This window comes from Strigops habroptila, chromosome 6 (assembly GCF_004027225.2).
Source record: "Strigops habroptila isolate Jane chromosome 6, bStrHab1.2.pri, whole genome shotgun sequence".
NCBI lineage: Eukaryota > Metazoa > Chordata > Aves > Psittaciformes > Psittacidae > Strigops > Strigops habroptila.
The window spans coordinates 70,590,453-70,617,102 of record NC_044282.2 but is presented as its reverse complement, the minus strand read 5'-3'; the positions used below and the strand labels follow the sequence as shown (position 1 = coordinate 70,617,102).

Here is a 26,650-nt window from a genome sequence, read left to right as displayed (position 1 = left end):
TGACATGGAAATTATAGTGAGCATGCACCTTAAGAAACAAGCCCTCTCAAGATACACAGACCTCAGTGTATGTTAAGAGCTCTTATTACTCAAAACAGGCTTGAGAGGCTGGGCTGAGTAAGAAAGGCAGAGCAGGGTGTCGCAGTAAAGGAGGTGCCAGACTTAATCATAGGATGACTCTGTTCCTTTTCCATTGAGCAGCACAGTGATGCCACTAGAGAGAGTCAGAGAAATAGATTATTTATTTCCTTTTCATTGCCATATTTGAGAAGAAATCTCTGTGCTCTCGGAGGGAATATTCTGCTGGGACCTGTTAGAGGTGTCCTGCCAAGAGTCAGACACAGGCGACACTGTAATTATCTATTAGCAAGGTGGATGTGAGAGACTGAAAAGCACTTTGTTGAGCTGTATTCAGAGTTCAACTTAGGCAAGGATCCAAAAGCTGTGGTGTGGGTTTCACCAGATGTTTTTCAGATCCATACTTCATCAGCTCCAGAGCCCTCACAAAGGAGGTCTTAAGCACCTGAAGATTTCTTTTCCTGTCTCTCTCTTCTTGTAAATATAGCCAGAATCTCTCATTCTATGAGACAGCACCACTTTTAGGCAAAACACATTATACATAAAGTGGCCCCATGGATTCCAGGCCCCCCTGGAGACATCCTGCTCACTGGCATGGTGCTGGGCAGCTCTCAAGAGTCCCGTGTCCTCCGGTCCACCCGGGATTTGAAGCATTTCTGGAATATATTGTTGCCGTATAACCTCAAAATGTCATTTAAAAGGAGTTTCCAAGGAACTGTTATGACCTCTTGAGCTGAGAATTACAACACTGCTACTCTTCCAAGGCCTGTGCTGTTGGACACTCAGCTGCCTGTTCACAGGAGGCCTTCCCATGGAAGTGGAAAAAAATAACTTGTTAGAAGGTAATAGAAGCTCTGTGGGGTTTTATGTTGTTTCGAAGACAGTATCCAAAATATGGACATTACTTTATAAAAGGATCAGTTAAGAAGCTCTATTTGAGTTGTGTCACTAGAGTCATTTACCCTGGATCCACCCCAAAAGACTAGGGGCAGCTTCTGATGATAGATGAGGCTTCAGTGGAGTTTCTGTGGCTTTACTGCACTGAAACTGAGCAGATTCTCTTTGACTTGCAGTGAAGCTAACTTAGTGCTGCGATAATGAAAAAGAGCAGAATTAGCCTTAAAATGTTATACATGCTCATAGAAAGGGGATTTTTTTCCCCATTCATACTAGCTCAAATTATCTTTATTCATATGCATCATGAGATGCATAGGTCACGTATTTATAGAGCCTTCAAAAAACCACTTGACAGCCTAAGAAAGCATTTTATCCACAAAAGGAAACAATTACACAAAATAGACATCAGAAAAGAAGAGTGATTCCAAGTATACAGCTTACAAGGCACAGTGCAGGGCTTTGCATGAGAATAAATTGCTGTACTGATGAAGAAATGGGAAACAAAAGTGATTGTGAAGAAAATCCTCCCACAGCATTCAGTAAGAGCTATCTCCTTAAAGAAGATGCAAGAGATCTGAAATTACTACTGATAATACAACTGTCAGTAGGGAAAGATCATCAGTTTATGCTTTTGGTGTAAGGAGCATCTCTAACTCAAAACTTTCCAGCAGAGCTACAGTACAGGTATATGCATATATAATACATGCGTAACCTGGGCAACACTGATGGGCATCTCATCACTCAAACGTTGCTGTTTTAATTAGCTCTTGGAATAGATGTTGGTTGACTATCCAGAAAGAAGATATGAGTTTCTTGATGAGAGTGTTAACCCCTAGGAGCCCAGGTCCCGTTGGTTTAATTGAGGTTGCAGTTAATAAAGGTGGAGACACAGATTGATGAAGGCCCTAAGGTTACAGTCTGATGCCTTGAGACAGCAGATATTAAAGAACTCATTTACATGGGGACTTGTACATTAGGGAGGCACATCAAATCTCCTTTGCTTTAATAGGAAGAGACAAGATGAAATGTGGAAGATAACAGGGAAAGTTGAAGGGGGAGTATATGCATACGGGAAGACAACACAGGATACAGTTTCTAGATACCTTGGTTTGTGACAAACTTCAGGTGTTAGTGAGTTTTTTCAAGCCCATCTTGGGACAGTTTCTGAAGGACAGTATCTGGACTGAGCAACCTGTTGACATGGGAAGGCAGAGGTGGCAGTAGTGGGTCAGTGAAAAATACAGCTATCCCTGAGCAAGCTATTCCAGGCCTCTGGAATGGAGACCTTGCAGGGTGGGAGGATCAGGTTAGACCTTGTGTGAAGGACTAGAGGAGCTTCATTCGGGAGAAAGAGTGTGGGACTGGCAGAGAGAAAGTCCTGGAATTGGTGTCCTTTGTGTCTCTCATGGTTTGAAAAGTAACGAGACTGAGATGTCCTTGTCTGGGGACAGGAACCATTAATGGGAGCTTTCCTGTCAGTGTAAAGACATTTCCCACACCAGCTGTCATTCACCTAGTGCAGTGCTGTTCCTTGTGCCATCTGTGATACTGCGTGCCCTTCAGTTTTCTTTAATGATTCCACACTTCAGCATCTTCTGAGAGAAAACCTCAGCTACCTGAATAGTTTTGTTTCCTATTTAGCTATATTGTCCTTGAGTAGCTATGTTAAGATGTTGGCATGGTGGCATGTTTCTTTATGCACTTGCTTGCAGTCACTGGGAGAAAAAGAGAGCATTTAGGTGTTCTCTGCATGTGCAGAGTTGTTAACCCCTTTCCCAGGCCTGGATAAACAGCTTCCCAAGAAACTGCATTTCCCAGCTGCGTTCTTTGGGCCATTCTCCCAGCTGGCAGAGGTGGATACATCTGTTATGGAAAGGTCCTGCAGAGGAGTCCTGGGTCTTCTCAAACCCATCCTCCTCACCTGAAGTCACCCTGAGAGCTGCAGAGGGTGCAACCATGAGGCGTGAGGACAACTGAGCCGTGGTTACTCCTTTGCCTTCCCAGCAGAAATCTGCTTAGTGGAAAGAATAACATGGTCCTTAATAAGAAGCTCCTACTGTTTCCAATTAAACAAAAATTGCTGCCTATAAATCACTTGATCCCTGAGCTCTGTTCCTCAATTTCACTCTCCCTGTTATTGAGCCTCCATCTGCTTTTAGCAATTCCTGCTACTCATATGTCTTTTAATGCCGTATCCCTCCAGAATGGCTTTCTAATTAAGTAAGCTCTGAAAATGAAAAGCAGCAGAACAGCAGCTTGCTTGTTCTCTGTACCCTTAATCTGGGAGTCCTCCATGTGCTATTTTGGAAGCTAAATTGAGGTCGCTGACATTATGCATATTTGTTGTCTGATGCAGTCTTAAAAGCCCCAAATCCTCTATTCAAAATTATCTTTAGGCACTTGGGTCAAACATTTGCAGGAAGAAAAATAAGTATTCGGAGCTTTAGCAGATTTAGAGCAACAGGGGAGGAGTGAGAAAGGGGCCACAATCTCAGACCAGTATTGCTGTTGCAATATGCGTTCCCTGGCCAGTGAAAAGATCAGTGTTGGTGGTGTTAACAAAATAAACATTCACAATGACATATGAAAAGGAAGATGGGAGCTTTGCTCAACAGAAATAGCCTGTAGAGGTTGCAGTCCCCCTTTTGTTAGTAACTGTGCAAGGACCAGCTCTTGCCTCTTGTCAGAATGCATTCTGCTGAGATTGCACAGAAGAAATCAATGCAGTTGAGGTTCTCATCAGAAAACCAAAAAGAACAGGTACTGTGTATGTGGAATTAAATATTATAGTGCATGTGGGTAGTGCCACATGGATGGATGCAAAATATGGATGCAAATCAATATCACATTTCAACTGGTGAGTGAATACACTAACCAAATACACCCCAAAAAGTCATTGTTTTGATATTTTGCTGCCTTCTGCCTCAAGGGGAAATAATGCAACTTGAAAATATCTTAACATTTGGATCAGAACTCAAAAAATGTGAAAAGCTTTTTAAAAACTTGAGCATAAGGAGTTTGCAGTTGGAAATGACAGAGACTGTTGGAGAAACCATACTGGTTTTGTCCTCAGAGCGCCTATTTACCTGGATTGTGGAGCCAGGGTGTTTGGATTGTTTTTCATTCATAATTCATTGCATCATTCAGGGAAAGAAATAGCGTGATCAGGGAAACAAAGTATTTACGAATAATGCAAAATAAGATAGGTTTCAGAAGAGAGATGAAAGAAAAACAAAGCTCAAGAAACTGGCCTTAAAATTGTGACTGGAATGGAAAATCTGAGGCTTAAAATAGTTTACTTGGAGTCATATTGAATTTTTGCAGTGGAAGAACTTCATCTAAACAAACATGACCACAGTTAATGTTTTTGGTTCAGTAAAATTGCATTTTGCTTCAAGTTTTTCACCAAAATGTGTAACAAGTTGTATTTCAGACATGACTTTCGTAGAGCATTTTTGCTCGAAGATTAATTCTTCAGATGCTTTTTAAGTAGTGACCCTTCTGTTATTTCTGAGTTGAAAGTATATTCTACAAACCATGTGAGCTGGAATGAATCCCAGTCCGTGTGGAAGTGGGTTGGGTTTGCATCAGATAACTGCCACTAGCATGGGATCTGACATCGAGAGGATGATTCTCTGAGGTCTCACCGCTGTGCAGACCAAGCGTGTGGTACCTCAAGCTCTGTGCAGAAGGAAGAGAGTGGAAAATTGTTTGGAAAACACTTTAATTGCTAACTTCTGAAACACGACTTCTAAGGTAGCAGGGGAAGGAGCAGCAGGGTTCACGTTAACAGCTTCAAAGGTGTTGCTGTGGCAGGAAGGGAGATGGGTTGGACATGCTTCCCCCACAGTTTCCCTTTCCCTTGGGCTGCCAAAGTGAGGGGGAGGAGGTCACACAGAAGCAGTGTTGTGCATCCACCTCTTGTCTTCAAGTCCTCCTGGTAACTGGTGTTGGCAACACAGTGTGTTACTCATGTAATGGCTTTATTTTTGTTCTTGGTAGAAACAGAAGTTCATTAGATCACTTGAAAGTATGCAGAAGTCTACAGAGGCTTGGTCAGGATAGTCTAAACCCACTCCTTCTGCTTCTGTAATTCTTTATTGATCACAGTTACTGTTTTTAATGCTCTGGTGGCTATTTTAATGCTATGTTATTTTGGTAGTTAATAACAACAGCTAGGTATGAATGCTTTAAATAGTTCTAATAATACCTCCCACTTCCTTTTCTGAGTGCATTTTCCTTGCTTTAAGCTGAATGACCATATTCATTTTCCCCTCCCACATTCCAAGGAAGGGTTGCTGAGGCCTTTCTCAGAATGATGACCCTTTTTGGAAAGCGGTTGTAGCCAAGGATGCCAAGGAGCCCTTGGAATTGAAAGGGAATGTGAGCAGATCAGCTGGGCAGCTGGCTGGCCACCAGGAGCTCGGGGGCACAGGATTAGTCATCTAAGGGGCTGTAGGTTCAGAGGACACTGTGGCGTTCATCTAGGACACAAGGGTGCATGAGCCCTCGGTCACCCACACTGCCTAATGGCTGTCTGAAGGCAAAGGGCCCCTTAGGCACAGCTTCCCTATGGAAATAAACCCTTGTGGGGTATAGCTAAAGAGGCAGTTGCAATCAAAGCCTCACCATGTCTGCTTTATTTTGAGCAGGACAACTTGGTGACCCAGTGGTCCACAGCCTACTGCAAGCTTGTGCTGGTGTATGTCTGGTTTGATAAGTGATCACATAAATGCAGTGGAAGCTCTTTCCAACTAAAGGCAGCTGAGGATGGCACCTCCCAAACTGACCCCTAGCTAAACTTAATTTCTCTCCTTCTTCTGTAACTTGGGGATAGTCATACTGATACTTTCCATTTTGTAAAGCTGATATAAATATCAGCTGATGTTTTTAACTAGCCCTGTTGGGTAAATAAACTAAAGGGTAGGTAGACAGAAGCATATATTCAAGAGTTAGAGCTTCTGCCCACAGCCACCAAGAATGACTAACACATTCATTTCACATCCCCAAGGACTCCGCTGCAAACACTTAACGATGGCTCCAAATATTTAAAGTCTTAACTCACTGCCTGTAAGTAAAGTATATGGGAGCATGATTTACCTGAACAAGAAATCATGTGTCCAACCCCTTGGGGGATACTAAAGCTGCATGGAGGTGATATTAATAAGTCATTTTTGTTGGGGGTTAAAGAGAGGACATAGGATCTGTAAGAGGGCAGATAGTGAGATAACAGAAGGCAAAAGGTTGTTGTGTTAATGGGAACAGTGGTCTAGATAACAATCTGCCCGTCTACTCATCAGTCTCATTTCCTCCCCTTGTCTGGCTCCAAAATCCTACAAGCAAGTGTAGGTCACCTTGTTCAGTAGCTAGAGAACAGAGAAATGGGGGTAGGTGGACTTGTGATGGGAGGCAACCCAAGGGGACAGCAAATGGAACCACGCTGGGCTGGAGTCTGGTGGGGTGCTGGTTGTGCACGGAGGTTTCTACTTACACACGCTGACATGGCACTTTGTCGTGCCGTCAGCAAGCCAAGTAAGAGACATACGTGATGAACTGCTAGGAGGGCAGCTTTCCATTAGTGGATGAGCTGTATGTCCCTGTAAAGCCTCAGAATATGGTTGTCATTGGCTAATAGAAGGATACTCAGGCTTTTAAAATTAAAACAGCTGGGGTTTTGAGCCAGCTGGTTTAGGCAGGCAACTTGTTTCTTTAACCTTGACCCACAGCTGTTTGCCAGCCTTGTGCCAGGGCTGGTGGTTTGAGGAGGTTCATAACTGATGCACTGTGAGGCTGCCGTGGGTTTGCAAGCCCCAGATTTGCTGAGGAAGACCAGTGAGGTGGTGGGTCTGGCAGTGGGGCTGGGCAGTTGTGCCCAGGCTCACCTGGTGTGCTCTTCATTGCAGCTGGAGTGTTATAGCTTGGGTGTCAGGGAATGGGCTCTGAGGCCAAGCAAGGGGAAGGACTGAGAGTGCCTTTGAAATCAAAAAGCAAACTAATTTTTACACACTGTTGCAGTTTTAATCAACCCTCCTTGTCTGCTGTCTGCTCCTTCTCAACTAACTTCAACCTTCTCATGATTAGATATCTATATAGACTGTCTCTGGAGACACTGAAGAGAGAGGTAGCTCCAGATTCATGTCATTTCTATTAAACGTTTGACTTCGGGGGGATTATCCACTGGAGGTGCTTTAGGATGTGAATATTAGACACAATTGCTATCTAACAACATGCTTATGGTTGCACTGGGTTCAGATAACGTTCAGTTTCTGAGGGATTTCAAGTCTTTCTATTGCTCTTAAACCTAATTAAGCAAATCAAGGTTCTGAAGGAAGTTGAAAGCTGAGAGACCTTCTCTGACTTTTGATTTTACATTCCTCCTCCTATGCCTGAGGTGCCCAACATTTACAAATTCAGTAATTCCATGTATGACGATGAGGTGGGGAAATGCAGTGGCTCATCTCTGGCTCAGACACTTCTGTATAAACTCATGCCCTTTTATAAAGCTTTGACTTCCAGTGTTCTGGATCCTTTCCCACAATTCCTAGATGTATAAAACATACTGTATGCAGAGCTGCCTCTCCCTGCAGGAACTTTACCTGGCTTTGTGGGGTGCTTGGACACTGCTGCCTATCTGCATCAGCAGCCCAGAGCCCAGCTGCAAGGATTCCTGAACAGGGAAAGATAGTGGCACTTGGCATGTGTAGTATCATGGGATCATTTTGGTTGGAAAAGACCTTTAAGATCATTGAATCCAACCATTAACCCAACACTGCCTCTGCTATTGCTGCTGTTTCAGATTAACCCAAGGAATGTTTTGTCCCACGTTTGGCACAAATCTCCCTCTAACTGTGATCTTTGAGGAATTGTCATAAATACACAGGACTCACCTTCCCCTCCCTCCCTCCTGTTTTTATGAAGCAGTGCAGGTATTTAGCAATGAACTGTAACCAAAAGCATGATTGCACCACGATTGTAGACCTTTTGCCTAGAACATGATCTTTGGGTTTGCAGTATGACCTACATGAGTGCCACGCGGCCGTCACTCTGAAGCAGGGACCACAGCAGATGTGACCTCTCGGTGGCTGAGAAACTCCTTGGGCAGCAGGAGGGGAGTCCTGGGGCTGCAGGGCCCCAGTGGTGAGCTGGGCGGTGAAGGATGATCAGCACCTCTTCCTCTGATAATACGGGTACTCTTGGAAGTGTTATCAAAATGGAGACAAAAGGAGGATTCCCTCAAAAATTTATATCTAGAGATAAAGCCAGAAAACAAAGGAAGTTCGGGAAAAAAAGAAGGGTTCCAAATGAAAGAAGGGTGTTATGGTAGTGACTGTTGATACAAATAGGTATTTTATTAGCAGGGTGTATTTAATGGAACTGTTTGTGCCTCAGACCCAGTGTTTATCAGCACTGTGACACCAAGGTGGGAAACTGAGGCCAGGACAGCAGGAAAATTGCCAGAAAGAAGGCAGGGAGCCAAAAGGAAAAAGCTAGATCCTAGATCTTGAGGAAGAAAAACTGCAAAATTTGTCTAATTAAGGAATGTAGAACTAGACCAGGTGAGCTAAGGACGTTAACTTGCACATGAGGGGAAAGGAGAAGAGGCCTCACAAAAATAAAGTCAGAGATGCAGGATGAAAACCAGGACAGAAGCATAGGGAATGGGATGGGAAGGGCTCAGAGGGAGGGATAGTGGTAGAGTCACGTGCTGTGGACAGGTCAAGGATGGTAACACTAGCAGAGGTCCTAATGTTCAAGTGAAAATCTGTATTACCTGCTGAGAGCCATTGCAATGGGGTGAAGGAGACCTGAAACCAGATAGGACAGACTCAAGCATAGAGCTGAAGGATCAGAATTCATAGCACCTTCATGCATCCTGGAAAAAAATACAGCTCAAAATACAGTTGCCTAAGAAACTATTGCAAAACTGCTGCAGCTACAGTTAGCAGAACCCGACTCCCTCTTTTTAAGAAGGTGGGTGGATGTATGGATGGTTGGTTGGATGGATGGAGCGGGTTTGGCTTTGGAACTCACCCCTTCTGCTTCCTGCCGTGCTCATATTGGTCATGATGAAAAAATTGGCTTTGTCTTCAGCTGAAACCTTCATACACATTGATGTGTTTTAAAGAACAGATCGTACAGATCCTAATATGGGCACTAAAAACAAAAGCTCGACAAATAAATACTGGGAAAGGACCCACAGCTTCCTGAAGACTGATAGCCAGATTTCTTTCTGCATGCCTTTTGCATCCTGTTGATGATATGACACTTTTTCCCCAGTAATGTCCAAGACTCATACTGCATTAATCAGATAATGTAACTTTCCATGATCTGGCCCTAAGAAATGTGATTTAACTTTTTTCCCCTCCCTTTTTGCCTCCCTTTGACAACCGACTTTTTCCTAATGGTTTCTCCAACCCTTGAAATCTGGCAAAAGTTATGATATTGTTCCCAGAGCAATGTTTGTGCTGTGATTAATGTGTGATTAGCTACCTGATGCTTAATAAAGGCCTTGCTCTTTGAAAGGCTTGTCCGTGGTCCATACTGCACTTGAATCGGGTCTTGTGAACGCCAGTGGGAGTATGGACACCGATACAGTTAAATCCACGGATTTGGGTACCCAAGGATGGTACCCAAAACCAGCCTTATCCACAAATGACCGCACGTTCCTTCAGCTTTGCTGTGACTGCATGGAAATCCACAGGTGTATTGGATGTGTGGCACTAATGTGAAAAAGAAGGGAATATACTCTTGAATCCTCCAAAAATGTGTTACTAACCCCACCCCCCCGCCTTGTGTGGTGCTTGTCCCATCCTGTAGCACTGGTGGCATTAGATACACCTGAAGACAGCTTGTCTCTCTTGTTGCAGTTGCAGGTGGAACTTGATCAGGAATACCAAGACAAATTCAAAAGACTGCCTTTGGAAATTCTGGAGTTTGTACAGGAAGCCATGAAAGGGAAAATCAGTGAAGATGGAGACCACAGTTCTGCCCCCTCTTCCCTGGCATCCGACAGTGGAAAATCAAATCATAAACCTCTGCAAAGTGAAGAGGAATTGGAAGAAGATAACCCAGAAAAGGTGTTCGATACTACTTTTTAACTGCCCAGGAAACAATCAGTGCACCGAGGCGCGCCGCTCCCCAGCTCCGCGATCCCGATGTGAGCTCCCGCTGCAGCATCTGGGGGGGGCAGGAGGAATCTGCATTCAAGCGCACATTTCCCACCAGGAACATTTTATAACAAGTATTGTGCAAAGGTCTTCATTCTCATTCTTCACCTTATTATTATTCTAAAGCTTAGTGCAATTGTAATGGGAAAATTAATATGTTAACCATCCTCTCTTCTTTTTTTCTCCCTTTTTTTTTTGGCCAATTTACAATGGGTAATTTTGTGGCCATGTTCACTGCTAAGAATGTTTAATGAAGACCAGTGTATTGTACAGAGACAAATGTGTGCAGATTTCCTTTGGAAGTGCCAGTGCAAAGTGCTCCAAACTAATACAGATCCTAGAGAATATTGTAACAGTACTTAATCATATTTGTTTCCTTCTTTATAACTGCACCTTGACAGCTGTACCATCATTTTACATTTGCACTGAAACATTTAATCCTTTTTAGCTTTGCAAGCACTGGTGGCTTGCTGTCTTGAGATGATGTTTATCACATGGAAAGAAATCTATTTGCTGCTGAAAATTCTTGGAACTGTGGGGACAAGAGGAAAACAAGGAGAAGAACTCTGCCTGGGGATTGCTGGTGTCTGTGTACGTCTGTGTTTGTTACACTGTGTGAGTGCATATATGTTTGTGTATATATATAGAGCTATATGTGCACACACATCCGTCTGTACACACGCAGCATGTTTCTATTTTGAAGTAAGCATGGTCTCTTGGCCAAATGAAATGCTTCAGGGATACGTGGGTAGAGAGAGTCTTTATGAAAGCTAACATCTGGGATATACTGCTATGAAATAGTCACTGAATCATGAAATTCTTTTTTTGTGGTGTTAGTGTTGTAAATCAAAGTAGTTTTAGAGTATAAATTTGATATATATTTTGCAGACTCAGAAGTATTGATTTTAAGTATCATATTTTAAGCTTACCGAATTTGATAGGATTATAAAATGTTTAGGACTACAGTATTTGAAATTTAACAGAATCTTCCATTATTTTTAAGACTGAGGTTCAGTTTTACAAAGGTCTGAAATTTAAAAGCAAACTATAAAAAACCTGATCACTGTTATTAAAAAATGTATATTAATCCATTTAACTGACTACTTAAAGTAAGAACAATCAAAGTTAGTGTACTGTATGATATGCATGAGAGAAGTAACAGCACATTTTGAGACATTTCTATCAGACGACAGAGAGACTTTGTGAAAGTCAGGAGATTTGAAAAGGTGAAGAAATGCTATTCTCTGCATTCCCAGACTAACAGAAATAGGAATTGTGAAACATTATGGACAGATCCTTATTTGTACCCAAGCCAATGCATGGTGGTAAAGGCCTTTCCCTTAGCCGCACAAAGAGGCATCTTAGAGCAAAGGATAAACTAGGTCCAAAGATGCAGATTTGCGTCAAGGGGCTTGATCCTGCAAACTGGGCTCAGCGCAGCTCATCTGGGGAGTAACAGTCACATTCAGGTTTGCAAGATCAGGAAAGCCCTTGGATAAAGCAGTCCATGACATAGGGAGGCATTTTAATACATCGTAACAGTTAAGTTACTTTACTTCCATTCCCTCAGGATTTTAGTACTTTGAAGTAACTTATTTTATTTAAATTTAAGCAATAAAATACAAATCAAGCTTAAGTTTCCAGTTAAATAATGGTGTGTGTATATATATAAGTTCAAATATTGGAAAGCAAACAGTATTTTGATGTTTCTTTTTTAAACTTAAAGAGTAGAATGAAAGAAAAATTGCACATTGTTTGGAGGTCGTATTTTGGATGAAACTATTCTGGTTTATGATGAGGAGATTAGTGAACATGAAATTCAACGATCTGACTTCCACCTTAATGCTAGGAAAGGTGAATCCTCTGTTACTCCTTGTTTTGCACTTTGAACTCAATCTTAATCACTCATTGAAAACGTAGAGAGTCGAGACGTAATGCTGCATTTTATAAAGTCCAAAGGACATATTGTCTAAATTATTAGAAGAATGAACTGATAGCAGTGTTCACAATACAACTGAAGACTATTGCATTACAGAAAGCGTTGTACAGCGCAGGCTTCCCGGTCAAATCTTAGCTCCTTTGAATTGCAGTGGAGCCAGGACTTCACCAGAGTCTTCAAACTTGGGCAAATCCCACTTATCCTTTTATTTATATTTCCAAGTACATAAATATACCGGTTGGATGAACTATACTCTCAGCTGTAGTCATTTTACAGTACGTTTATATTTGACCATTTCCTGTACTCACGTTTTTTTATATCTGTACAGTGCCACTTTCTGCGGGTGTAAGGTAGTGTGTAACGCTGTACATCTTGCATCGTTCAACCTATTTCAGTGAAACTGATATCATTTAATATTGATATTACTTGAACTAGAGTAAGATAATGAAAACAAAAAAAAAAGGGTCTTTATGATGTGCAAGTCTTGTGCCTTTTATGTATTTTGCCTTGTTCCGTGTTGAATGTGTGGAAATGCTGTATCGTGGACTTTCTGCTGTATAGAATAGAGCTGTCTATATTAAACTAGGTTGTGCACTTCAGATATCTTTACACTACTGAAAATAGCTTGGTTTTGGCAGTATCAACTGAATTTTAAAAGTTCTACTGAAGGCCAGACGTTTTAGATTTAACATGTTCATAATTATGTTCATTAATGCTCATGTATTAGCTAAACAGTCACTGAAAGATAACTAAAGGGACATCATTGCTTGCCTTTCTTTGAAATCAGTGTTGCTCTTGTACATTGTATTACTAGTGTCTGTGATTGATTAGTCCTTGATGATTTGCTTTCGAAGTAGGATGAAGTATTTCAGTTAACATGTACATATTTTTTCGGTTCCTCAATCTATTGATTGTTTCAGAGACATAATTCACATTTTTGTAAAAATTCTATGCAATTTTGTGGCATGATGTTTCTTCCACTTGTAATTTTATGTGCTTACATTACAGATCCAAAGGACAAATAAAAATTTCTTAACACAAGACGGTTGTTTTCTCTGTTCCTTGACGCAAGAGCCTCAGTTGACTCAGGAGACCTTCCTGACCTCCAAGACCTTGCCCTGACCCCTTTGCTCCCAGGAAGGGCAATGCCACCCGCAGCCAGTGACGTTTCCCTGCAGGCTCTTGTGTTCACAATGAGGAGAACAAGGAGCTGCATGTGCCTAGGCATCCATCCCTGCCCCTCGCAGCAAAACCTGCATCTGCTGGTGCTCTGAACAAGAAACCAGTGCCCTGCAGCCAATGTACTGGTAAGAAAACTTAGTGACTTACAGGACAGGCTTTGTAGAACAGCTATTGAGGGCGTTTTAGCCACGCTGGTAAACTGCCTCGGCCCCACTTCTCTTCCAGTGCTCCAACTGTTTCACTAATCACCTATGCAATTATATATGTGCTGTGAAATGTACCTTTGCAGGGGCCTTCCACTGAGAGCACTGGAAAATAAATCTATTCCTTTGGCTTTTGACTTTCCTTTTCCTATTTAATTTACAATGTGAAAAATGATCTCTGGGAGAAGAGATAAGCAGGTATATTAATCCAGTGTACTAAGGGATATACCTATTAAAATAAATACTCTCCAAGGCAGCTAGAGTCAAATTGCTCACTAGAAGAGGTGTGGGGAAACGGGGTCTGATGAGGGGGATGGACACGGCACAGGGTAAAAGCAGGCAAGGAAAGGAGGAACAGAGCTGAAAGCTGAGGCTGTGAATTTGACAGGAGTAAGACTAGGACAGAAATGAGGTGAGAGTGAAAGAAAAGAAAAATGGGTACGTTTCCTGCCCGAAGGAGGAGCAGTGGGGGGTGAAATCAAGAGCGGGGTTTGCTGAGGCCCCGTCAGTGAGCTGCCCGTTGTGTAGTGATGCGGGCGAGGGGAGGCAGATGGGACCATGGGGCAGGGTGGCAGTGTAGTGGGGAGAATTTCAGGAGGGCGAGGGGGAGATGGTGACAGCCAGCCCAGAGCGAAAAGCCAAGAGGCCATGGGAAGGATTGGGGAACAACCTTTGCTCCCGTGGGGCTCAGTGGTGCAGGATTCTCACAGCTGGCCAAGCAGAAGACCTTGGCGCTTGTTGCACTTGGGCCACAGGAGACTGCTGAGGAGAGAGGGCGATGGGCTGGGATGTGAGGAAGAGCTGTTTGGAGGCTGACCAAGGGGAAGATGGTGTCACAGAGGCCAGGCAGTGGGACCAGAGCTTCTATGTGAAGCAAGCTTATTGGGCTGCTGAAGCTCCATGTGCATTCTGGAATGCTGCTGGTAACGGCCACAAGAAACCCCATCCCATCACAACAGCAGAAATCTGCTACTACCAGCTGGGGAAGGTGACCAAAGACTTCATTTTACATCATTTCCTTCACAGTGATGCAGGCCTAACCATACACAGAAGACACCTGAATGCCAAGTGAGACCAAGGAGTGAGTGCCATTTCCTACAGAGTGGAAAGTTAATGCTGACCTCCCTTCCCAGCTCTGCCCAGAGGAGCTTCCCTAAATAATGCACAGCAGGATTTGCTTGGTGTTTATCAGACCTAGTTCCTTCTCCTCCAAGTGATGGCCCTGCCCTTACTCTTCTTTAAGGGCTCAGAAAGAGAAGGAGGATCCCTTGCAAGGAAGGAAGAGCTACTTAGCAAAAGGGCCAGTGCAGGAAATTAAAGCCATGTGAAAAAAGCAGCAGGTGATAGTCACTAGTGAAATTAAGGAAGCCAACTGCAGAAACATGTTCTGGGATTTAAAAAGGTTCTTTAAAGAGAGGCTATTCCCCCGTGTGCACTGGTAGGACAGTTGGCAGGAGGAAAGGCTGGGGCCTTGTGCTGCTTTCCACAGTGCAGTTCCCTTTGACTTTTTTCTAAGTGGGTGGGTTTAGGTCAGGATCATTATCATGGGGGTAGCACGATAGAAAGGAGAATCTGAGGGGAAAAAAACCTGAAGAAATGAAAAATCCAAGTGTTCAGCTTACAGACAATAAAGAAAATGCTGGAAGTAACACATTAACTACTGTGTAGCTGACACAATTTTTAAAGGGCTGAGGTTTGTGGGATGGTTGGCTGCAGAACACAGTGAGGAGGCCATGGTGAGGGGTGCTAATCACTTTGGCTGGATCCAAACTGGAGCAGGTAGGAGGGCTTTAAGCAGCACTGGAGGAGCCGAGCTCTAATTAGTAACAAATCAAAGCCAACTTGATGAATGTGAAGAGATGTAAAACCTGCTGCTGTATCAATGGAGGAAGCCTGGCTAATAAGCAGGAGAGCTTGGCGACTGCCATGGCTGAGAACTGTAATGCAATTAGTGTTACAGAGCTGTGGTGGGATAATTGGCCTGTTCAATGTGATTACAGGCTGTGTAATGGGGACCAAATAACTTAAAAAGAAAAAAGGGGAGGGGGGGTGTAAATTGAACCTTGCTCTATTCTTTGGTAAGATGAAGCATAGTTGGTAAATGTTGCTGCACTGAGCTAATCTACAGATGGCAGGAGCTGCAAGCAAGGTAAGTGACTTGCTTCAGCTGGGAAAGAGGTTACAGGTGTGAAATGCTCTGTTCAGGTTTTGTACCAGCATTTTCAGGAACGTGCAGAGAAAAGCCGGCTCTGTACACTCTCTGAGCTATAGACCCATGGCTTCACAGGAAAAACACCAGGAGCTAGTGGAAAGGTGTAACACCAGCTGACAGATGGAAGCTGGTGGCAAGCGAGTTAGAGACAGAGCACAGTCTTCTTTATTGTCTTCAGTTTCTGGTGGGCTTATTTCTACATAAGCCCACCAGAGATGACTAATTGTAAGTAACAACAGGAAAAAAGTGGATGCTGCACTGTACAGGATGGTGCCATGTCATGTTACTCATGCCATGCAGTCTCTGGATGCAGCAGAGCGGAATGAAATGGACAAGCCAGACTAGACGATCACACAGTGTCTCCTGGCCTTAAGGTCTGTGAATCTTGTCATAATGTTCTTCTCTTGGAGGCGTTTTTTTCCCCCAAGGAGGGCACTTTGATCACTCAAAAGGTTGTGATTCCCTTTGGAAAGGCTTTATAATGTCCTCTTAATTGCCAGGGCCAGTAAAGTAACCCTGAGCATGTTGTCTACAGTTCAACCCTACAGGCTGTCTCCCAAAAAACGAGCCACCTCTCTCCAAGAGTGTAAATCAGTGGAAGTGTGGCATCCCAGGAGCCCTCAGCAATAAATAAAGTCAACCCAAGTGCTCTCGCAGCTCGCCACCAGCTGAGTGGAGCAGATGAACTCCCTGGCTGGAAGCTACCCCAAGCTGTAAAGTCTGCGGTGAGACGCGGCTCTGACTCATGGAGTGCAGCCTGTCAGCCCCGGGGAAACGGCTGGAGACCAGCCCCAGCGAGGAGGAGGAGGCGGCGGCGGCATCCAAGGGTGCAATGATCTCAGTGGAAAGCTCGGTTCCTCAAGCTTCCCCCTCTATTTAGGGGAGAAGCCTCTCCCCTAGCGACTTCTAGAAGTAGGAAACAGCCTGTATTCCCTTCAGTAAATAAGTAGTATGCCCTGCTTTCACTTTGCTGCTGCAAGATGCTCCCTCTGATCGTTAAGCCTGAGATGGCAGCCTGACCGTCGGGAGGGCTGTTAGCTGCCATGATTTATGGGCTGGAGGAGCCCACAGAGGCCTCTTCATGCCACTGCTGCCTTCCGTGCCTTGCCCAGAAACCTGCAGGCAGCTGCCAGGCCTAGCTGGAGAGGGAAGGAAGGGGGAAATGTCCTTCCCTATTCCCCAGGAGTGCTGGGTGGGCAACAGGGCTGGTTCCCCCCTTGGCAGGGCTGGGGGTGCTGCAGGGCTGGTGTCAATGGCACATGCTGTCCCGTGTCAGCTGGGTTTGTCCCACACATGCAGTGCCACAGGACTCCGGGCAGTGCAGGGACCCCAAGCAGCACAGGGTCTCTGCTCTCTGCTGAGAAACCCTGCGCTGCCTTTCTTGCACAGGACCCAATTTAGCCCAGTGCTTTGGAGCATTTAGCTCCTTTTATTACACTAGGGTACTAGGAATAAGAATAAAACACTCTGGTATTGCCTTGACAGCAACAAAATAATTGCTCTACTTTCCCTGAGGAAATTCAGCTTTGGGTCTGCACTGCAGCTTTACATGAAAAGCAACTATTTTCTATTGCCATAATTCAAAACCCATATCTGGCTTTACAAATCCCCATTCCTTCAGCCTGGTGACAGATTGGGGAGCTGTGATAACTTTCTTGTGTCAAAGTAACTAATGAGAAGGAAATTATCAGGCTCTCTATGGAAATGCTGCTGTTCTCAACTCTTTGAGGGATGCTGCAGGTCCCTGCCTGCAAACCAATACTGTGGCATGGTGTGTGATGGCTGCGGACCTGAGGTGCCAGTGGTGCTGGATGGGGGACAGGGAAAGGGACAGGCATTTGCTGATGTTACACACAGTGGTAAAAACCTTGGGGCTTTTGGATCTGCTTCACTAAGGGTGAAGGTGAATTTGACACAATTACCTTGCTCAAAGAGTTAATACAGCGAAGTATTTTTCTTATGTGTATTCCAATCACAAGCACTGAGATAGCTGCAGCAAAGTACTATGTAACTCTATAGAGCTCTACCTTTAAAACAGTTGTATGAAAACCAGCACAGGACCTACATGTGAAAGGAGGAGCTGGTTTTTCTGGCAGGCTCCTGCCCTTCTCCCGGGCTGCACTTTCATTTTCAAACCTTTCCCATGTGTGGCACCAGCTGACACTGCAGCAGCCTCAGCAGAAACCCAGGCTGGAGGAAGTGAGGGGCAGCCTTTCTGTCCCCAGGCACGACCAGCCAGACACAGTGACCTCAAACCACATTTGCACTCTCTGCCCAACCCACTAGTTTGCAGCCCCAATCCTAAACTGCATGAAAACCATTGAGTGTTTGATCTAAGCTATTTGCAATGCCAGTGTGCAGTGCACATCCTAGCTCTTCCCCATTCACTCTGGCTTTACTTCTGGAGCATCACCAGAAGTAAAGAACCAGCTCTACAAAATAATGCTTGTAATTTTTTGTTCCAGAAGGCAATTTCTTCAATATTTCTCAAAGAAATATAGAAGGTATTTCTTGAGCAGCCTGCCTAATCCAATTTACAGATCGAGGGAGATTCAAACCGTCTCCAGGTGCACAAAACACCCACCATTCTTCCCTGCCGGGTCTTGCTGCTGTGCATTGTACCTGATGCTTCCCCCTCAGCAGAACCTCAGTCACCAACAGACACCCCCCTGGTCAGGCACGGGGGCTCCCATGGTTCTGCCTTGTTTATTCTGGGCTGTGGTGAGGGTTGGTGTGAAGAATGAGGGAGCCTTGGTCTCTGCACTGGTGCATTGCCAACCGGTAGCAGCACCTAAGGAGCATCACCACAGCATCACCTCTGCACCGTGCACTCCCCTCTTTAGCTCCACAGCAATTAGCGCACAGCGTTGTGAGCTCTTCATGCTACAAACTTCTTTAAGCATAGGAATTTACTAGCCAGGTATTAATACCTATTTTTAGCCTACCTGGAATATAGAATGAAAAATCCAAGGCTGGTTTTTATGAAGAGCCGTTTTGTACTTTCATAATAGACATCAGAAAATTCCATCAATTACTGGGGTCTCTTCAGGGAAACTAATTATTGTGCTACGCATACCTAGTCTGAAAACTTAATAATATCTCCAGATGCTGCCAAAAGTCCTTTGGAGGTCTTACAGCTCACCAGGGAACCCTCTGCTCTGCTTTTTCCTTTTTCTTTTAAAATGAACTGTCAGATGTTCAGGGAGGGAGCTGGGCTGGAAACGCTGCATTCACACGGATTCAGGGTGGATTGTTCTTGTGGGAGGGGAGGAGGATATTTATTTGATTTTTTAATCCCTAGATCCTCTTAGATTTGCCTTAAGTCAACTGTTTCATGGTGACTGCCCAGTGCCACATGCTCAGGGACTGCAGAGAGATCCCCACATCTCCGGTGGGAATTTTCCCAGTTGGAGCAATTAACAGGCTGCTTTTGGGGTGTCTTTTTTAGGGGTGGAGGGGTATCAACACTAGGCAGAAGGCAAATGCCAATAGAGGCAAAGCTGTCTTAGTGACTCTTTGTATGAATACAACAAAATCCTGGGGGAGCACTGGCTATGTTTTCACATTGACTGCTTGACAAATACCCAACAGAGCAGCGAGTTCCACACCAGCATAAAAGCATTTTGTGTTTCAGATGATTGTGATCATATTGGGTAAAGTGTTACTGGAGTATTCCCCCTCTTCCAAAGCTACAGGTACTAAGGGCTGTTGCAGTCTATGGCAATGTGTATTGGAAAGAAACAGGAGTGGTGTAAGCTTACAGCAAAAAAGGCATCCCTCAGTCCTCTGCAAAAGCCAAAGGTGATGCATTGCACATGAGAAGACAAACCAGAGCCATGAAACTTGCTCCCATATATTCCCCCATTTTCACATCCAGATGGCTGTTATGAAACAAGGAGACATGAAGTATGTGCCTGAGTCTGTCTGAGATGACAAAACCATGCTGGTGGATCATGTTAATCCCTTCATGTCTGGACCCCAAGTCCTCTTGGGTGCATTACTCATCCCTGAGGCTCTCCAAAGAACTTAGAGATTTTCCTTTAGATGCCTGATTGTGCTGAAAGATCTGAGAAGGGCTCAAGGGCATAAATTATTCTTTCCATAGCCTATGATAATGTATGATCCTTAAATTGCCACCAGATCTGCCTCCTTCACATAGTGGAATGAAAATAATATTGTGCTTGCCCTGAGCCAAGAGGAGGATCTGGTCCAAACCACGTTGTGTTTCAGCAACCCAGCAGCAGCGTGGATGCAGATGGTATGAATGCCTGGAGAAATGCAAGTGCTGGAGGATCAGCACTCAGGATCAGCCACTCAAATTGATTTCTTATAACAGTCCTGAGAATTGGGGCCAGGTTTGTAAGGATGTAAGCCTGTCAGTATGATGTAAATCAGGGTAGTGTGTACCCTGTGGGGTGATGGACTGGCGGTGTCAAGTAGGGCAGGAGCTGGTTTATTCCTTAGTACTATCACCCGCTCGAACCCCAACTGGGACATTCCTTGCACCTTCCTTGGTAAGCAACAGAGGTGGGGCCATTCCTGAGCTGTGAAACAGAAACTGTTTTCACATGACTTTAGGAGATAAGACTTCCAAAAAGACCCAATAAACATCGTAACCCCTGCAGTAAAATCAGTGTTAGCAACTCTAGATCAGTGAAGGCCACAAAACCACTAACACAGGGAGATATAGAAGACAGGTAATTGATTAACAGCACGAGGTATTTATGTAAATGGGGGGGAAGGGGATGGAGGATGTTGCTATACAACTATCTTGGGCTATCTGTTTGGCATCAGCCAACAATGCCTGATCCTGCTTTCCCTGGCAAAATCGCGATCTGCCACCAGTTACAGCAGGAGCAGGACTTGCCTTATAATAAATCACATCAATTTACTGGGCAGCTTTCCATGGGAAGCACACTGAGGCTTTGATTGCAGATGAAGCCTATTCAGGCATGCTGACAGCCAGGCACTCACCATCACAGTGGCTGGATCCAGGCTAAATCTCTGCTTTCCCTACAGGAGACTTGTAAGGCAAGAAGAGCAGGCATTGACACACCATTTAGGCACAGGTCTGCCAAGACCCCTCTTATTGCCACAGAGATACTTCTGCCACGTGTTAGTGAAAAAACCCAAAAACATATTAATGTAAGAATGAAATAGTGATTCCACCATCCTCTATTGTAACTGATGAAAAGGCTATAATGCAAATTGTTGTGCAAAGTTGCTTGTTCTAGCCAACGTTTTGGCACACTAGGTTCCTATATAGGCAGCTTTTTGAGAATTGGATTTCAGTGAATGGATTGGATTTTAACTGATGGATTGTCATGGATCTCAAATACTAACCCCAAGTTTCAACATGAGGGTGTTGGCAGTGATCTCACACCGTTACTTCTGACTGTGGGTGGCTGCAGAGACTGACAGATTGACAGCTGAGACTGCACATGTGAGAAACCCTTTTCTTAAGTGTGTATCATATGAGACAGGCCCTGTGGGTTCACAGTTTTATATTGCTATTCATTACAATAACTGATTCCTAATTAATGTCTTAGATTAAAACAAAAAGCTTCTGTTTTTCCTATGTTCACTTCTAGAGGTTTGAGATGGGCGCTACTGTTGTCAAGAGTTTATTGTTGGTGGCCAAAATGGACTTTCCACGGACAGGAGAAGATACAACTGGAAATGTAAAAAGCAACTCATTCAACACTAACTGATACGAATAACGTGGCTTGATTTGCCATGGGTCTTGATGTTGGTGAGCCAATAATCATGTGGCCATACCCTGAGATAGTGATTGACCTGAAAAATGGTATAACCGTGTTATCTTGGGAGCAGGAGTGTTTGCATTGACTGTGTTTTGAGCTAGTTGTCAAGGCTGAACAAAACCAGCTCTGGGAGCTACTGATAGTGTATGACCATTTCAAAAGAAAGATTCTGCAAGTCTCTTGTATGTGAATTAATATTAAATCCTCTGGAAAATTTCAAAACATGAGTTTGCAATGAGTCCCCTGTGACAGGACATCCCCCATGAGAAAGAATGAGAGGGGTGAATGTAGCTCAGCAAAGCTGACAGTTTAAACCTCCCCAGAGGAAAATATAACCAAGGAAATTATTTTTGTGTATGTGCTGGGTTGGCAGGAGGTTGGGTTTGTTTTGTTAAGCAAATGATCCATGTCACTGCAGCACAGAAGGAGATAGATAGATTTTAGATAGCAAAATGGTGCATCTCACCTGGGATCAGTAGTCTATCGAAGCAGTTGGAAGTTACCAGTTTTAGAAGATGCCTTGGTCCCGTGTTCAGCCCAGCTAAATGACTTGGGCAGCCAACTCTGGGACTTTAACGTGTATGGATGTATGTCGGGAAGAAGAAAAGCCTGGACTTATCTACAGAGACTTGGAACATTTTGGGGCAAGTGTTCCAAATTAAGAATGAAAACATTCCAGGATTTACGTCAAAACTATAAAAATAAGCACTTTGCACAGCTCGTGCCCTGACTGAAGTCAGCACCCCCCATCCAAAACATGCAAAAAGTACTTTTAATTACTCCAGCTCATGACAAATGAAACTCTTCTTGGTGTTCCACTGCTAAAATACCTGTCCCACCTTGATTTTCCCTGTAACCATTCCTAGATGCGAGAGGTGCTGTACCAACATTCAAAACAATGCTGCTATACCCATGCAGAGGACACAGGACACAGGAAAGGGGGAAGGGAGAAAGCAAAAGGCCTTATTTGTAGCTTTTACTATATTAATATTGTATAACAAGCCTCCCACAAAGCCCTGACTAAGCCCGTGGCCCCAGAGGACTAAGCGCTGCCTTAAAAATATGTGGACAAACAAGGCAAGGAGGAGGGAAGAGCTCTGTTCCTGTGGGACTCAGAGCCTTTCTCTCCATCCTTGGCAAACTGCACCAAGGTGGTGGAGACAGAGCAGAGAGCTAAAAATGTCCTCGAGTTGCTTTGATTCCCAATGCACCTCTTGGCTGAGCAGAGCTCCTGCACTTCAACATAAGCATTTTCTCCCATAGTCCAGATCAATGTGCAAGGACAACTGCTCCGGTTTGTAGTAGTACCATCCTCTACAAGATTATATCACCCTCCTGATGGACACAAAGTGCATTGCAGTCCTCTGTGGGGCTTGGATGAAGTCCTTTCCTTCCACGTACTCTAAAAACCAACCTTTGGGAAAGGCCACCACTCCCCACAAGGCAAAGTCAGACCTACCCCAAGGTTCCCCGCAGGAGCCCATAGCCCTGAGCTGTCCTGTGAGGAGCACAGAGGCTGAGACTGCTCCTTAGCAAACCCGTAGCTTCCTGGAGGGCTCCAAAGAAAGCACATTTGGGAAGCCAGGAATTAGGGTTTACCAGCAGGTACACACAGGGTTTGAAAAATTAACCTTTGAGAACATAAGTGCCACTTTATGGCACTCTAAAACACTGAAGGCACTTCCACATGGTGACAGTGGCATCAGCTGAGGTTGGCACACTTGGAAGCGTGTTGTTAGAGGTGAAATGATAATGTCACTGCAGACGTGGTGCTAAGCACAGCAGAAGCTACCTGTATGGCTTCCCCAGATGTATAGTGTGGGCTTGACAGTAAAAAGTGGGCACAGAGCTTCATTCTTTACTAGGCCTGCTTTAACAGCAAAATCACAACTTCTGCCTGAGAGACATACACCCACCTCTTCAACACACTACATTTGAGCATCTGACTAACATGCAACAGCACAGACACCCTAAACAAGCAGCAGATCCATGCCAAAGCACAGCCCTTCATGCAGTGAAATTGCTGGTGGTGCTGCAGACCTGGTGCACACCTGCAGAAGAGGCAGTAGAAGCGCTAAGACCAGTGTGAACAGGAATACCTGGGTGCCAAAGCACCAGAAGGACCAAGCGGCAGGATGAGGGCAATGGGAAGGCATGTACTTTTGGCACATGTTAGTAGAACATGAAGAGCCAACACTCATCTACAGGCAGCTTCTGAGGCCACCTGGTATAGGAGAGAGGGGAGAACAAGTCAATTCTGCTGACTCATATGTGGGAAAGGGTGGAGGGATTGACCTTCATCAGCTCCAGATGGGTATAAAGAGGCAGCTCCAAAGGTACATTCACTATTTCAAGGAGAGGTTGGGTTGTTTTGCAGTGATTGTCGTTTACCCTCCATGGCACCATGACAGCTCCTGGTAATGCAACCTGGATACCAGCATCAAACAGACATGTGGGGTTTGGCTGCTTGTGGGTAAGTAAATACGAGTACAAATGAATGAAATTGTACTTTGTTTTAGTTTGAAAACACCTTCTGCTGGCACGCAGAGTTGCTACAGCAGGATGCAATGTTACTCCATACAGTTGAGTCTGCATAACCTGATCTCCTCTGGAAGCATTTGATGGTGTCATTGGTTTGTAAGTAGAAGAAAGAGATTAAGCATGTCTGTCTATGCAGTGGTTAAAGCTTCTCTAAGATGCTAGTGAGGATGCTTCCTGCTAGCAGCACTCGGGCATTGCTCCTTAGATTGAAAGCTTTCCTTTTTGCTGTGAGGGCCCCTTCACAAGAAGTGTCAGGTGCAAAGCAAAGCCCTCAAAGGCATTCCCTTGACAGAAGGGAGATGCTGATTGAGCCTCCCTTGACTGCCAGAGTGCAGCACCAATTTGCAGTGTATTGCCTAAGAGAAAAGGCACTTCAGCTGGGAGAATAATTTGCAATAATGAGAGATGAAATCTAAACTTTGCAGGATACCTCTTGTCAAACAAGAATGTACTAAAGTCACAATGAATTTTTGGAGTACTTGACAGGCATTTCTTCTGTGTAGGGCTCTATAACACACACTTGCCTCTCAAACCATTTGTGTTGCCTTACAAACTGTTGCTGTAAAGCAACTGCCACCAGGAGCTGGGAGGGAGTGTGGAGCTCCTCCACCAGCAGTTCTGCTTTCTTTCCCCAAGGTGGGAGGAGTGGTAAATAAGAGAAAACTGCATATATGTTTCTGGAGAATGCCAAGGAGGCAATATAAATGAGCAGCATTGTTCATACTGGGTTATCTGATGTTGCTACAAAGCACTATGTGCAGGTTATAAGAGAAAGAAAAGTAAGGAGACATTTAATACTAAACTTTTGGTGTTAGACTGGCAGGGTGTATCTGCTCCCAGCATGTTGTTGGATAGGAAGTTGGATCTCTACCACCCAAAGGTGTGCAGAGCAAAGAGCTCTTCTGGTGACCAACCGCTCTGGGTGGTGATACAGGCTCCTGAAGGAACAGAGTGGATGGAGAACATGGCTTGGGTGCCAGCAGGGCTGCCTTGCTGTAGCCATGTGCTGGGCTGAGCATGTGGCTCTATTTGCTATTGCAGAGGTGGCTGCAGGCTGTATTATGCTCCTTTGAGGGTTGCTGTAGTTTAGACTGAGGTAAGTCTTAGTCTACGCAGGACATGATACCATTGTCAAACTACGAAATGCAGCTGCATTCACAAAACCCCTCACCAAGTCCTGGCATGGATATGCACAGCACACAAGGACTTGGTGCCAATGGCACTCAGGGTAGGAAATCACTGCAGTATCTTCCACAATCTGTACTACATGCGGATGCAGAGTTGAAACTTCAAATGTGAGCACACCTAGTGATTCCTGGGATGAGCTGCTTTGGCTTTTTCCTAAGAAAGGCAGCTCAGGAAAGGGCTGTTTGTCCCTTCCCCTCAGCTGTGGATGAGGTCTTCATGCTCATATGAAAAATGAATTCATCTCCTGGGATAGAGAGCTGCTATGAAATAAACATCAGATGGATTTTGCCCTTGCCCATGGCAGGGGGTTGGAACTAGATGATCTTAAGGTCCTTTCCAACCCTGACTATTCTATCATTCTATGATAAACCAGACAGAAGTAAGAGCAGACATGGTGGCTTTCAGGTGAATAATAACCAGCTACAGCCAAAGAAAAGCTGGAGAAAGAACCCATCGCATATCTCCTCATTGGCATCTACTCCTCTTCCTCAGTGAAAGCTGGCATATTGCAGGACAGATGATTTCCCTGACGTTTTTTGCAGTGCTTTACACTTCCCAGGAGTTGTTTCTATATGACTGTAATAGAGCTGTCAAAATAACAGCTTGTGGTAGAGGATGTAATTGCACCTCTCGGCTCCATGCTGCCCCCACCTCCTGCAGCTCCTGCTTCTAATGAAAGGCTTGAGGATGGGGCTGAACCAAGGTGACTCTGCCTGTGAGTACAGAACATGTCTTGGTGCTCATGTGGCTGACCTTCCCAGCACAGCCATGGCCTGTGGTTCCTCCATGCTTCTCTCTACCAAAGGTTTACAAGCCTCGTCCCAGCCTCGGTCGTCTTTGCTCTATGACCTGTAGAAGGTCTTTTGCACCCAAAAGTCCTCCTTTCTGCCCAGCATTTTTGCTCTCACTGTGCTGTGCAAGGCAACACATGGGGCACAGTCCCAGCAGCAGCGGGCTGATGGTGCATGGTTTTGACACGTAAAGACTCTTCCACTGCAACTTGACAGGGCAATGAGGATGGAGATGAGATAAGGTCTGATCCTCATCCACTGTGAAATGGCTGTCGAGTAGGCTATTGAGGATACCTCCAGGAGGTATTGCCTTAGGTTCATCTGGCAAGGACTGCCGGGAGGGAGGCAGCATCTTGGTGCTGGGGCAGTGACAGCTCTCCCATGCCTTACCCAACCCTGAGGAAAGAGTGGTTATTAGAAAGTGTCCAGCCCTGGGCAGTCGGGAAATAATTGTGTTAAGTCAAATGGCAACATCATAGCAAAATATTAATGAAGGGACTGGAGACACCATCCATCAATGTCCATGAGTTTTTGTTTGGAGGCATCAGCCTTCTTCTCTCTTCTTTTATCAGACATCTTAAGTAACCTACAGGTTCCTGCTTGCAAGGTCAGCATCTCCTATGCATGAGAGCAGTATCTCTTGCAGACTGAAGCTGTGGGCTGCGCAGTTCTGATGTACCAGCTCAATCA

At 44.6% G+C, this 26,650-nt stretch overlaps 1 protein-coding gene across 2 annotated transcripts in view; it reads left to right on the top strand.

Moving 5' to 3' along the window:
- PLCB1 (phospholipase C beta 1) overlaps positions 1 to 13,124 on the top strand; it is a 397,627-nt gene extending 384,503 nt beyond the window's left edge. For both annotated transcript variants that reach the window (XM_030490899.1, XM_030490901.1), the window contains one exon: positions 9,843 to 13,124. In XM_030490899.1, coding sequence (XP_030346759.1) covers positions 9,843 to 10,073 — 231 coding nt within the window. In that variant the 3' untranslated portion in view covers positions 10,074 to 13,124. The remainder of the gene's footprint in view (positions 1 to 9,842) is intronic.
- The last annotated feature ends 13,526 nt before the right edge of the window (positions 13,125 to 26,650 follow it).